Below are 11,917 nucleotides of genomic sequence, written 5' to 3'. Positions count from 1 at the left end.
TGACACTGTCTAACCATCTCATCCTTTGCCGTCCCCGTCTTCTTTGACCTTCAATCTTTCCCAGCATCAGGGTCTTCTCCAGTGAGTGCTCCCTTCTCATTTGGTGGCCAAAGTATTTGAGCTTCAGTTTCATTATCTGGCCTTCCAGGGAACAGTCAGGGTTGATTTCTTTGAGGATTGACTGATTTGTTCTTCTTGCAGTCCAAGGGACTCTCAAGAGTCTTCTCCAGCACCATAGTTCAAAAGAATCTATTCTTCGGCGCTCGGCCTTCCTTATAGTCCAGCTCTCGCAGCCATACATGACTACTGGGAATACCATTGCTTTGACCATGCGGACTTTTGTTGGCAGGGTGATGTCTCTACTTTTTATCATGCTGTTTAGGTTCGCCATCGCTTTCCTCCCAAGGAGCAGGCGTCTTTTAATTTCATGGCTGCAGTCACAGTCTGCGGTGATCTGGGATCCCAGGAACGTGAAGTCTGTCACTACTTCCACGACTTCCCCTTCTATTTGCCAAGGAGTGATGGGGCCGGATGCCATGATCTTAGTTTTTTTGATGTTGAGCTTCAAGCCCACTTTTGCGCTCTCCTCTTTTACTCTGAGCAGGAGGCTCTTTAGGTCCTCTTCACTTTCTGCCATTAGAGTGGTATCGTCTGCATATCTGAGGTTGTTGATCTTTTCCCCAGCAATCTTAATTCCCGCTTGTGATTCATCCAGGCCAGCATTTCGCATGATGTACTCTGCATATATATTAAATAAGCAAGGTGACAATATACATCCTTGTTGTACTCCTTTTCCTATGCTGAACCAATCAGTTGTTCCATATCCGGTTCTAACTGTCGCTTCTTGGCCCTTATACAGGTTTCTCAAGAGACATGTGAGGTGGTCTGGTACTCCCATCTCTTTAAGGACCTGCCATAGTTTGTTGTGATCCACACAGTCAAAAGCTTTAGCATAGTCAATGAAGCAGAAGTAGATGTTAAACTCTGTTAACCTTTGCCCTGCTTCATTTTGTTTTCCAAGGCCAAACTTGTCTGTTATTCCGGTTACCTTTTGACTTCCTACTTTAGCATTCCAGTCCCCTATGATGATGAGGACATCATTTTTTGGTGTTAGTTCTATGAGGTGTTGTAGGTCTTCATAGAACCGGTCCACTTCAGCCTCTTCTGCATCAGTGGTTGGGGCATAGACTTGGATTACTGTGATGTTGAATGGTTTGCCTTTGAATCGGACATAAATCATTCTGTCATTTTTGAGATTGTATCCCAGTACTGACTTTTGCACTCTCTTGTTGACTATAAAGGCCACACCATTTTTTCTACGAGATTCCTGGCCACAGTAGTAGATATAATGGTCTTCTGAGTTAAATTCGCCCATTCCTCTCCACTTAAGTTCACTGATTCCTAAGATATCGATGTTCAGTCCCCAACCCTCCACATTCTCCAGTTAAGGGGAAATGCTGTATAAGCAAATTACAAAGATGACCAGAGAAAGAAATCTTACTTACAAAAATAGAAGCACATCTTACATGACATATTCATCCCCCTCCAGAGTCCTGGTGGGCTATTGTTCTAGACCTCCAAGCTCAGCCAATCTCTGGTATAAACAGTCCTGCAATGTTCCAGTCCCAATACATAACACAGTGGCACCTTTAAGACCAAGAAAGTTCTGTTTGAGGTATAAGCTTTTGTGTGCAGGCACACTTCCTCAGATACGTTGAAATGGAAGTTACCAGTCCATACATATAGGTTAGCATACAGCACAGTATAGGTGTTTAACGGATGCAAGGACCAAGCTGGAATAACAAGCTTAGTTTATATGATCATCTTTTGTTTGGGTTTAATTCTGAGGGGAAGCATAGTCAAGGAAATAAATATATCAAAATCAGAGATTGATGGGCATAAGAACATCAGAAGAGCCTTGCTGGATCAGACCAGTGGTCCATCTAGTCCAGCATCCTGTCTCACACAGGGGCCAACCAGGTCCTCTGGAGGGCCGACAGCAGGGCATAGAGGCTGAGGCCTTCCCCTTATGTTGCCTCCTGGCTCTGGGATTCAGAGGCTTAGTGCCTCTGAATGTGGAGGTTCCCTTCAGTCACCACGGCTGGTAGCCACTGATAAGCCTATCCTCCTCCACGAATCTATCTAATTCCCCTTTAAAGCTGTTCATTCCTGTGGCCATCAATGCCTCCTCTGGCAGCGAATTCCACACTTTAATCACTCTCTGTGTAAAGCAGCACTTCCTTTTGTCTGTCCTGAACCTACTGCCCATCAGTTTCATTGGATGCCCTCGAGTTCTAGTATTTGGAGAGAGGGGAAAAAATCTCTCCTTGTCAGCTCTCTCCAACCCCATGCATGATTTTATAAACCCCTGTCATGTGCCTTCTTAACTGTGTGTACTCATCTTAACTGTGGAATGTTGAGAGTAATTAACTGAGACCCTGCTACCACGCTTCATCCTTCTCCTCTCAAGCGTGGAGGCAACAGCGCAGCATCCTCTTCTTTGAGGATTAGTTATCATGGGCCCCGGTCACACGGAGGATTTGCTGCGCTAAAGGCACGAATGTCAGGCGGATTTTCGGGGCGCGATCAACCCCCAACTAGCGCACCCGTAGCCAACCTTTGGCATCCCACCGAAGATGCGCAGTAAAAAAGTACCTCGGAAAGTGCACTAGTATCCGGAAAACGCGGGGCAGGGGCGGGCGTCTGATTGCAGGAGCGCTAGTATCCCGTGGCATCTGCCGCCCGTCCACGTCCCGTCGCAACCGGATGTTTTTCGTAAAACACATAACTGAAAGTAGTGCTGCTCCGTGGAACTGAGCATGCACACAAATGTGAAACGCTTGCCGCGTCTTTTCTTTGCCACGCTCCAGCATTGCCGTGTGATCGCCAGCTAACAGCCTAAGTGCAAAGACTCGGGGGACCGTGTGATCAGGCTACTGTGCTTTATTATGCTCTGGGGCGTATAGCCATGTCTCTCCCCCACACACACATTATCTGGCCCGTGTGACCAGGGCCATGATAAGTCAATTGCATTTGGTAACTGGCATATTACTCTGACTTAAGTTTGGTACCTGACATACTACTGTAGCTTTATGCTATAGGAATATGTTAATTACTGATTTTTTTAAGTACCTGAAAAGGCCTTCCAGGGTGTGTGTGTGGGGGGGGGTTGTGGCCATGGAATCTGGGGCCAGTCAAGGGTAGGGAAGGCTACCATGTGAATTCTGTGTCACCCGTGGCTTCTCAGCGGCAATGGAAGGAACATGGGGAACTGTTGTATAGATGTGGCCATTATCAATACTGAAGCAAATCCTTCTTCAGCCAAAATCCATCTCCTTTTGTCTGCTAATTCCTCTTAGTTCTGTTATTTTCAGATTACTTACTTCCTATTTTTTTCAGGGATTGTCGGTTTTCTCCAGGCACTCCTGAATAAATGCTTGCTTATCTGCTTTTATTCAGGAAGGGGAGTTGATTTGCATACTTCTTTCACTTTCTAGCCAGCCAAACCATTGTTTATTTTTTTAAAAATGTTTTGTTTATTCTTATTAGCCTAATTGGTACAGGTGAGGTTCCCCAACAGGGCAAATATTGGCTCTCCAGAGCTATTTCAGGTTGGGGAAAAGGTGCTGGGGGGTGGGTGGGTTCTACAACATGCACCAGAGTCCTGTTCTGAATCAGGCCTATGTGTGCCTGGAAATTAAGTTTCAAGCGCGGAATTCCTGGCACATGCCTGTTGATAGGATCCATGTGGAGGACAGAAAAACCTTGAAACATGTGAATTGGCAGGCAGTCTCCTCTTTTCAGTCTTACAGCATTACTTCCTGGCAGTTTCATTGGCTTTAGAGGGATCAGGAGAAAGAAATCTCTTGTTCAGAACACAACGATGGCCTCTTGTTTTGTAAAGGCTACCGCAGGCTGTTTTCCTTCGTAGTCATTCCCGTTGAGCTTTTCTGATGTCCTTTTGCTAAACACTTACTTCTTTCCCTCCCCATATTTACCTTTCAGGGCTCCACCAAGTCCCTCAACACTGCGAAGCAACGTAACACACTACCCAGGTAAGAGTCTGGTTTTGTGATGACTGCCTGGAGTCAAGGGGAGGGTATCTCACCTAGCTTTGTTCACAGGTAGCTTTTTGGTGCTTGTAGGTTATTTTGTAGGTTCTGCAAGTATAGAGAATATAAAAACAGCCCTGCTGGATCGGACCAGCGGTCCATCTCATTTTTAAAATTTATTTATTTACTTTCAATTTATACCCCCCTTGCCAATACAAACTGGCTCAAGGCAGCTTACATAAGTTAAAATACAATCCAGCATTTTGATTCACTTAGTGGCTAACCAGTTGCCCTGGAGGGCCAACAGACAGGGCATGGAGGCCAATGGGGTCAGGAAGCAATTTTTCTCCAGGCCAGTTTGGCCAGGGATCCTGGAGGATTTTTTTCATCTTCTGGGCATGAAACCAGGGTCCCTGGGGGTGTGGGGGAGGTATTACTGAATTTCCTGCATTATGCAGGGGGTTGGACTAGATGACCCTGGAGGTCCCTTCCAGCTCTAGGATTCTGTGATTCTATTATTCAGTGCTTTTGCTTGACGTTACCTCCGGGCACTGGTATTCAGAGGTTTACTGCCTCTGCATGTGGAGGTTCCCTTTAGCTGCCATGGCTAGTAGCCACCGGTGGACCAATCCTCCATGAATCTTTCTAATCCCCTTTTACAGCTATTGGGGCCATCACTACATCTGTTGGCAGTGAACTGCACCATTTAATTATAGAGATTCTTTCAGGAGGCATTTTCCAGCCATGTCACACAGCTAGAATATCCTGACCAATTCTGGTTCATTCGTGTTGAACTGGAACAAAATCAAGAGGGACCACAATGGATTTGTGAAGCTGCTGTAAACTGAAACAGGCCACTGGTCCATCAAAGTCAGTTTTGTCTATTCAGACTGGCAGTGGCCTACTACCTCCTACCTGATATTTTTCACTGGAGATGTTGGGGATTGAACCTGGGACCTTCTGCATGCCAAGCAGATGCTGTATCACTGAGTCATCCCCCCCCCCCCCCGCGGCGTTGATCTCAGAATCAGGAACAGGCCACCCATAGATCACATGGATACTTTTCTTGTTCCCTCTTCGGTCATTGGTGGAAACCATTCCAAAGCTGCTGATATAAATTCCCAAATAATGTGATGGTCTTCTTTTTTAATGAATGCTAAATGACTTTTTTATTTTTGTTTTTTGTATTAATTTCTTTAATTTTTATACCGAAATCCATTGTTAAATGCCAGAGGAGTCTTGGTTGACAAGCAGGTTATCAGTTTCTATAGCCCAATGCACCTTTGACCTGTTTGAGTTCTGTATCGGCTGCAGCCCTTCTAGGAAATGTCACCTTTGCTACCCTTGTCTTTCTAACTTCCAAGATAACGCTATTGCAATACATTGTACTTGGGGCTGCCCATGAAAGCATTTGGAAACTCGAGACACTCCAAAAGACAGCGGCGGGATCAAGAATTAGACCCCACAGAAACCAGTTGCATTTTGCTGCTGTTAAATCACTCTTGGAACCAAACTGATAACGAGTGGAGCTTTTTTTTGAAGTGCTGGATTTGACCTTGAAAGCCCTAAAATGATCTGGGATTGTGGTGTTTCAGGGGCTTCTAGCTCCTATCTGAGCCTTCCCAGGTCAAGACTGAGCTGTAGCTGCCACCCTCAGGATTGTGCCCATGACGGGGCCTTTTTGGTTTTGGCACCTGGATAGTGGGCTGTCTTTCCCAGGCGCAATGCCTGCCTTGTTAACTTTTCAGCTTATTGTTAGTTACTCAATGCTTTAGTAGCTCAGGTGTCTCTGCAGTTGTTGGGTTTCTGATGGCACTGTTTGGGTGGATTGTTTGTGCCGTTGTTTTCTCAACAATTAGGAGGTTACAGGAACTTTCCAGCACCACTGCAAATGTTTGCGCCCCCCCCCAAGAATCCACCCCCCCTTTTCGTCTCATTGGTTCTATCCCTGACTCCCCAAAGGAGTTTCAGCCTGGACCACGTGATGGAACGCAAGTATGACTTTGACCTCACTTACATCACCGAGCGCATCATCTCCGTCTTCTTCCCGCCTGCCCTGGAGGAGCAGCGTTACCGTGGCAACCTCCGAGAGGTGGCCCAGATGCTGAAATCCAAGCATGAGGACAAATACATGGTAAAAGAGGCCGAGGGAAGTAGGTGGTTGGGCAGGAAGCTACTGGGAGTTATTTGGGGGAGGAATGTTTTAAAATTGGAGCTGTTCATTGTTTCCTTGGGTAGGAGGGGGTGTATGCCTGGAGGATGGCATCCCTGAGAGCCAGTTTGGTGTAGTGGTTAGGAGCGCAGACTCTTATCTGGGAGAACCGGGTTTGATTCCCCACTCCTCCACTTGCAGCTGCTGGTGCGACCTTGGGTCAGTCACAAGTTCTCTCAGAGCCGTTCTCTCAGGAGCAGTTCTCGAAAGAGCTCTCTCAGCCCCACCTACCTCACAGAGTGTCTGTTCTGGGGAGGGGAAGGGAAAGGAGTTTGTAAGCCGCTCTGAGACTCCTTTGGGTAGTGAAGGGCGGGGTATAAATCCAATCTCTTCTTCTTCTTCTTCTTTTACCTCACAGGGTGGGGGAGGGAAAGGAGTTTGTAAGCCGCTCTGAGACTCCTTTGGGTAGTGAAGGGCGGGGTATAAATCCAATCTCTTCTTCTTCTTCTTCTTTTACCTCACAGGGTGGGGGAGGGAAAGGAGTTTGTAAGCCGCTCTGAGACACCTTTGGGTAGTGAAGGGCGGGGTATAAATCCAATCTCTTCTTCTTCGTCTTTTTCTTCTACAGCTGAGGCCTGAGAAAGGCTTTAGATATGACTGTCCCAGGCATACGGTTGCCACCTCTGGGTTGGGAAATGCCTGGAGTTTTGGGGGTGGAGCCTAGGAAGGGTGGGGTTCGTGGAGGGGAGGGATCTCAGTGGGGTATGATGCCATAGACTCCACCTTCCCAGGCAGCCATTTTTCTCCAGGGGAACTGATCTCTGTTGCCTGGAGATGAGCTGTAAACTCGGGGGATCTCCAGCTACCATCTAGAGACTGGCAACCCTACCCAGGCATGTCCCTGTACAGCAATGTCCGATCCAAAATGTATCTCCAGCATCTCCCTGGCTCGGGAGCTGTGCCTGATAGTCCAATGCAAAGAACGTTGTAGGCTGCCGAGGGGCCAGGGCTCTATTGGCACGGCGTAGTTTTGAAGGAACAGGAAATCCAAGGGATACGTACTTCCTGTTTCTTGTCAGCAAGGTGATGCATGGCGCGAAGGGAAGTGTGGAGCCCAAAGAGGACCTTACCCAAGGGCCCAGCTGTTAACTGTTGATTTTTTAAAAAAAGAAACACGGGCTGTCTGGAGGGGAGCTGGGTTGACACTAGAGCGAGCAGGGCCAGGACAGAATCTGGTCTCGCCGTAGCGCCTTTTCCAGATCGTGCTGGTTACCTGAGAAGAGACAGAAATGTAGGCTGGCGTCCGCCGCCCTAGCGGAGAGAGTCGTCATGAGTCACAGTGGCCAACGAGATGTCTCTTTGTGTCGACAGCTCTTCAACCTGTCAGAGAAACGGCATGACATCGTCCGACTGAACCCCAAGGTGAGGGGAAAGGCGTTGGGGGTGAGATGCTTGCATTGCCCTGAAGCCTGAGGGTTAAGATTCCGATGGTTCTTTCAGGGCGGAAAGTTGCAAAATAACCATCCATGTGTGAGGTACAGAGGTAGCGAGTCTGGCCTTCAGTGGCTACTCTTGTCCTTAGTAGCTCCTCGGGAAAAGGACAGAAAGAGGGCAAGGGGGCTACAGGACTCTTTCAGGGTCAGTGGGGATAATGGATGGTAGGTACCCCACTGGTCCCCGGCATAACAGTCCAAACGGTACTTGACAATCTGATTCCGGGCTCAATCGATGCATATTCTAAGCAGCAGCTTGGGGAAGAGATGGAACATCCCTTTGCATCGGGCTCAGTCTTGCCAGAGAGGCTAACCCCATACAAATAATCACTCATTTAGGCAAAATCAGGTTCTCATGTGCAAAAAATCATATCCTCCCTCTGCTGCTAATAGGACTTTTTGTCAGGTGGTCTTTCCACAAACCAGGCAAAACAACTATTCAAGAGAGCTTTTCTGTGCAGGTAGATAAATGATTGTGACTGTGATCTATACTGCTGGGTATAGCTTATTGTAAGTATTATGTCATGTGAATACTTACGCTATGATTCAGTTCTTTCTGGTGGTTCCAGATTTCTAAAATTCTAATGTGTTGGCTATTGAATGTCCCATTTTGTTGATTGTACTAACACACCGTGTGTAATCCACCTTGAGTCACTTGAGAAAGGTGGACAATAGATAGATAGATAGATAGATAGATAGATAGATAGATAGATAGATAGATAGATAAGATATTCATCAACAAGAGAGTGTGCAACCACTTCCAGAAATCCAGAAATTCAGGATTAAAGTCTGTCCTTCATAAAGAAAATAAGTGTTCCAGTTCTCATGGTTGTTTGGTAAAGTCCAATAAAGTAGGTAATGTTCAATGTGAGTAATCATAAAGAGGGACCGTTTATTAAGGAGATTAAAATTAATAATATTGTTCAGTTTATCCTCGTAAATCATAAACTCATTAAAATTCACAAGCCATCAAAAGCCCAGAGGATAAAACAACACAAAACCTTACCTATGTCTTTAGGCCTTGGTCTATTTTCTTCTAGATAAATAAAATGTGTTTCCTCTTAGCTCCGTTTTTAACATCCCTGGTTTACTTTACACTCTGAGTGGGAGGGGAAGCACTGGGAACAGCAAACAGCAGCTGTCCTAAAACAAAATCTGTTCCAACTCCCAAACATCAATTGCTGTTTTGTTTTCAATAATGGATTCTAATAATCATGTTTCTGATACCTGGATATGAGGTTCTTTAATACCAGAGAATTCTGAACTCCATGATTCTGGTCCCGTTTGCTTCTGCTGCTATATTGTGTTTAGAGCGTTTATGTATCATAGTGGGAGAATGTAGGGGAAAGAGGGGGAGGCCTGGATTCAAATCTTGACTTGGATATGTAGCTCATTGGGTTGCTTCATGCCAGTCACTTTACCTTCACCTAACCTACCTTGCACTCTTACCTGGACAGCCCAGGTTAGCCTGATTTCATCAGATCTTGGAAACTAAGCAGGGTCAGCCCTGGTTAAAATTCGGATGGGAGACCACCAAGGAAGTCCTTGGCTTCTAGGCAGAGGCAGGCAATAGTTATATCACTTCTGAGTGTCTCTTGCTTTGAAAACCCCATGAGGGGTTGCCATAAGTCAGCGGAGACTTGACGGCACTTTCTACCACTAACCTACCTTGCAGGGTTATTGTGAGGATAAAGAGGAGAGGAGAACCATTTATGCTGCCCTGAGATCCTTGGAGGAATGGAGGGTTTAACATGTCACGGATGGGAGACCACCAAGGAAGTCCTTGGCTTCTAGGCAGAGGCAGGCAATGGCTAAAGCACTTCTGAGTGTCTCTTGCTTTGAAAACCCCATGAGGGGATGCCATAAGTCGGCTGAGACTCAACGGCACTTTTCACCATTAACCTACCTTGCAGGGTTATTGTGAGGATAAAGAGGAGAACAATTTATGCTGCCCTGAGATCCTTGGAGGAATGGAGGGTTTAACATGTCACAGATAGGCCGAGGTCCATAACTTCAGTGTTTCTCTCCCCCTCTTTGATGCAGGTTCAAGATTTTGGCTGGCCAGACCTACATGCCCCACCGCTGGACAAAATCTGCTCGATCTGCAAAGCCATAGAGACCTGGCTGAATTCCGATCCGCAGCATGTGGTTGTGTTTCACTGCAAGGTGGGGGAAGGAAACATGCGTGGTCCCAGCATGAATTCCAGCTACACACACATGCACTTTGCCATTCACAGAGACCGACTTCACACAAGAGCTGTGCCGCAGTCGCGCCTCCCTTTGCCCTGCTTCTATTGGTCAATTTCCCACTCGAAGCCGCACGGCCACATTTTGACCCGCGGCTTCGCCCAATTTTCCCCGTGGTTTCGTGATCCTCAAAAAACAGATTGATTTGGCCCTTCCCATCCAGCTCCCTTCCTTGTTTTGGTTTTTCTCCCCTCAGCCCCCTCTTTTCTCTCACTTTCTTCAGTAGACCTTTGTCAAAACAGAAATCCGAACCATCACGCTGTCTCACAACCTAATGTGAAGCCACCAGTCACTGAGTCAAAACCCTAAGATCACTGCTCTGACTCACAGCAGCTCTCCAAAGGCCTTAGGCAGATAAGAACATAAGAAGAGCCCTACTGGATCAGACCAGTGGTCCATCCAGTCCAGCATCCTGGCTCACACAGGGGCCAACCAGTTCCTCTGTAGGGCCAGCAGACAGGGCATAGAGGCCAAGGCCTTCCTAAGAACATAAGAAGAGCCCTGCTGGATCAGACCAGTGGTCCATCCAGTCCACCATCCTGGCTCACACAGTGGTCAACCAGTTCCTCTGCAGGGCCAGCAGACAGGGCATAGAGGCCAAGGCCTTCCTAAGAAGATAAGAAGAGTCCTGCTGGATCAGATCAGCGGTGTATCTAGTCCAGAATCCTGTCTCACACAGTGGCCAACCAATTAATCTGGACAGCCAACAACACAGGGCATGAAGGCCGAGGCCTTCCCCCGATGTTGCCTCCTGGCTCTGGGATTCAGAGGCTTAATGCCTCTGAATGTGGAGGTTCCCCTCAGTCATCATGGCTAGAAGCCATTGATAGGCTTACCCTCCATGAATCTATCTAATCCCCTTTCAAAGCTGTTTATTCCTGTGGCCATCACTGCATCCTCTGGCAGTAGATTCCACATTGTAATCACTTACTGTGTCAAGTAGTATTTCCTTTTGTCCGTCCTGAACCTACTGCCCGTCAGCTTCACTGGATGCCCTTGAGTTCTAGTATTTGGGGAGAGGGAGAAAAATTTATCTTTGTCAACTCTCTCTATCCCGTGCATAATTTTATAAACCTCTATCACAATCCCCTTTAGTTGTCTTTGCTACTGCCAGCTACCTAAGATGCCAGTGATAGAACTTGGAACCTTCACAGATCTATAGCATGGGCTGGAGCCCTTGGGTTTCCCACTCAGAGTTGGGAAATACCTGGACATTTGGGGGTGGGGGTGAAGCCTGGAGTGGGTTTGGGGTTTGCGGGACGGACTTCAACCAGGTGTGAGAACAGCGGACTATAAGTAAAGTAAGTAAATAAATCAGAATCTGAAATCAGGTTCTATGTCTGATGTCTAACACTTATAAATAGATGGCATTACTGAGCAGCAGATGGTAGCACATGGCCATTCCGCACATGGTCAGAAACCCAGCTTTGCTGTCAAAGCTCCTGCGGCCTCCTCTCCCAACTCGCCCGGTTCCTTCTCCTTCTCTCTTCTGCTCTTGCCATCCATCTGCGAGAGAGCTGTAACCCCCTTTTAGGTGTTGACCCACAGTTTGAGACCCACTGCTTTAAGGTGCCACAGGTCTCTACTTCTGGTTCTCACTGTAATAGACTAGGGACGCTTTCACACACACTAAATAGTACACTTTCAGCTAGCGTTGCCAGGTCCTTATCAGCTGCTAGCGGGGGGCTCCAGGAGCTAGTCTGGGATCTTCCTGCGCGCGTGCATGCAAAGCAATGATGTCACCCGGAAGTGATGTCATCACATCCTCAATGTCGGTGACACTCTAGTTTTTGGACAAAACTCTATGGTTTTGAGCCCCAATTTTACCATAGAGTTTTGCCCAAAAACTAGAGCCTCAACCCCCACAACATTGGTGATGTGATGATGTTACTTCCAGGTGATGACATCACATCGTGCTCGGGAACATTTGCAGGCCGTGTTTCCCCCCACCGGCCAGCTGGCTGCAAGCGGGA

General features: G+C 47.2%; 1 protein-coding gene across 1 annotated transcript in view; it reads left to right on the top strand.

The window, feature by feature from the left end:
* TNS2 (tensin 2) overlaps window positions 1-11,917 on the top strand; it is a 108,240-nt gene that overhangs the window by 50,122 nt on the left and 46,201 nt on the right. The window contains exons 5-8 of the mRNA XM_015423335.1: window positions 4,006-4,055; window positions 6,015-6,186; window positions 7,576-7,626; window positions 9,741-9,863. Of these exons, the coding sequence (XP_015278821.1) occupies window positions 6,037-6,186; window positions 7,576-7,626; window positions 9,741-9,863 (324 nt within the window). The 5' untranslated portion in view covers window positions 4,006-4,055; window positions 6,015-6,036. The remainder of the gene's footprint in view (window positions 1-4,005; window positions 4,056-6,014; window positions 6,187-7,575; window positions 7,627-9,740; window positions 9,864-11,917) is intronic.

This window comes from Gekko japonicus, unplaced genomic scaffold (genome assembly GCF_001447785.1).
Source record: "Gekko japonicus isolate JY-2015 unplaced genomic scaffold, Gekko_japonicus_V1.1 scaffold1492, whole genome shotgun sequence".
In the NCBI taxonomy this organism is placed as follows: Eukaryota; Metazoa; Chordata; class Lepidosauria; order Squamata; family Gekkonidae; genus Gekko; species Gekko japonicus.
This window is presented reverse-complemented; position numbering and strand designations above follow the sequence as displayed.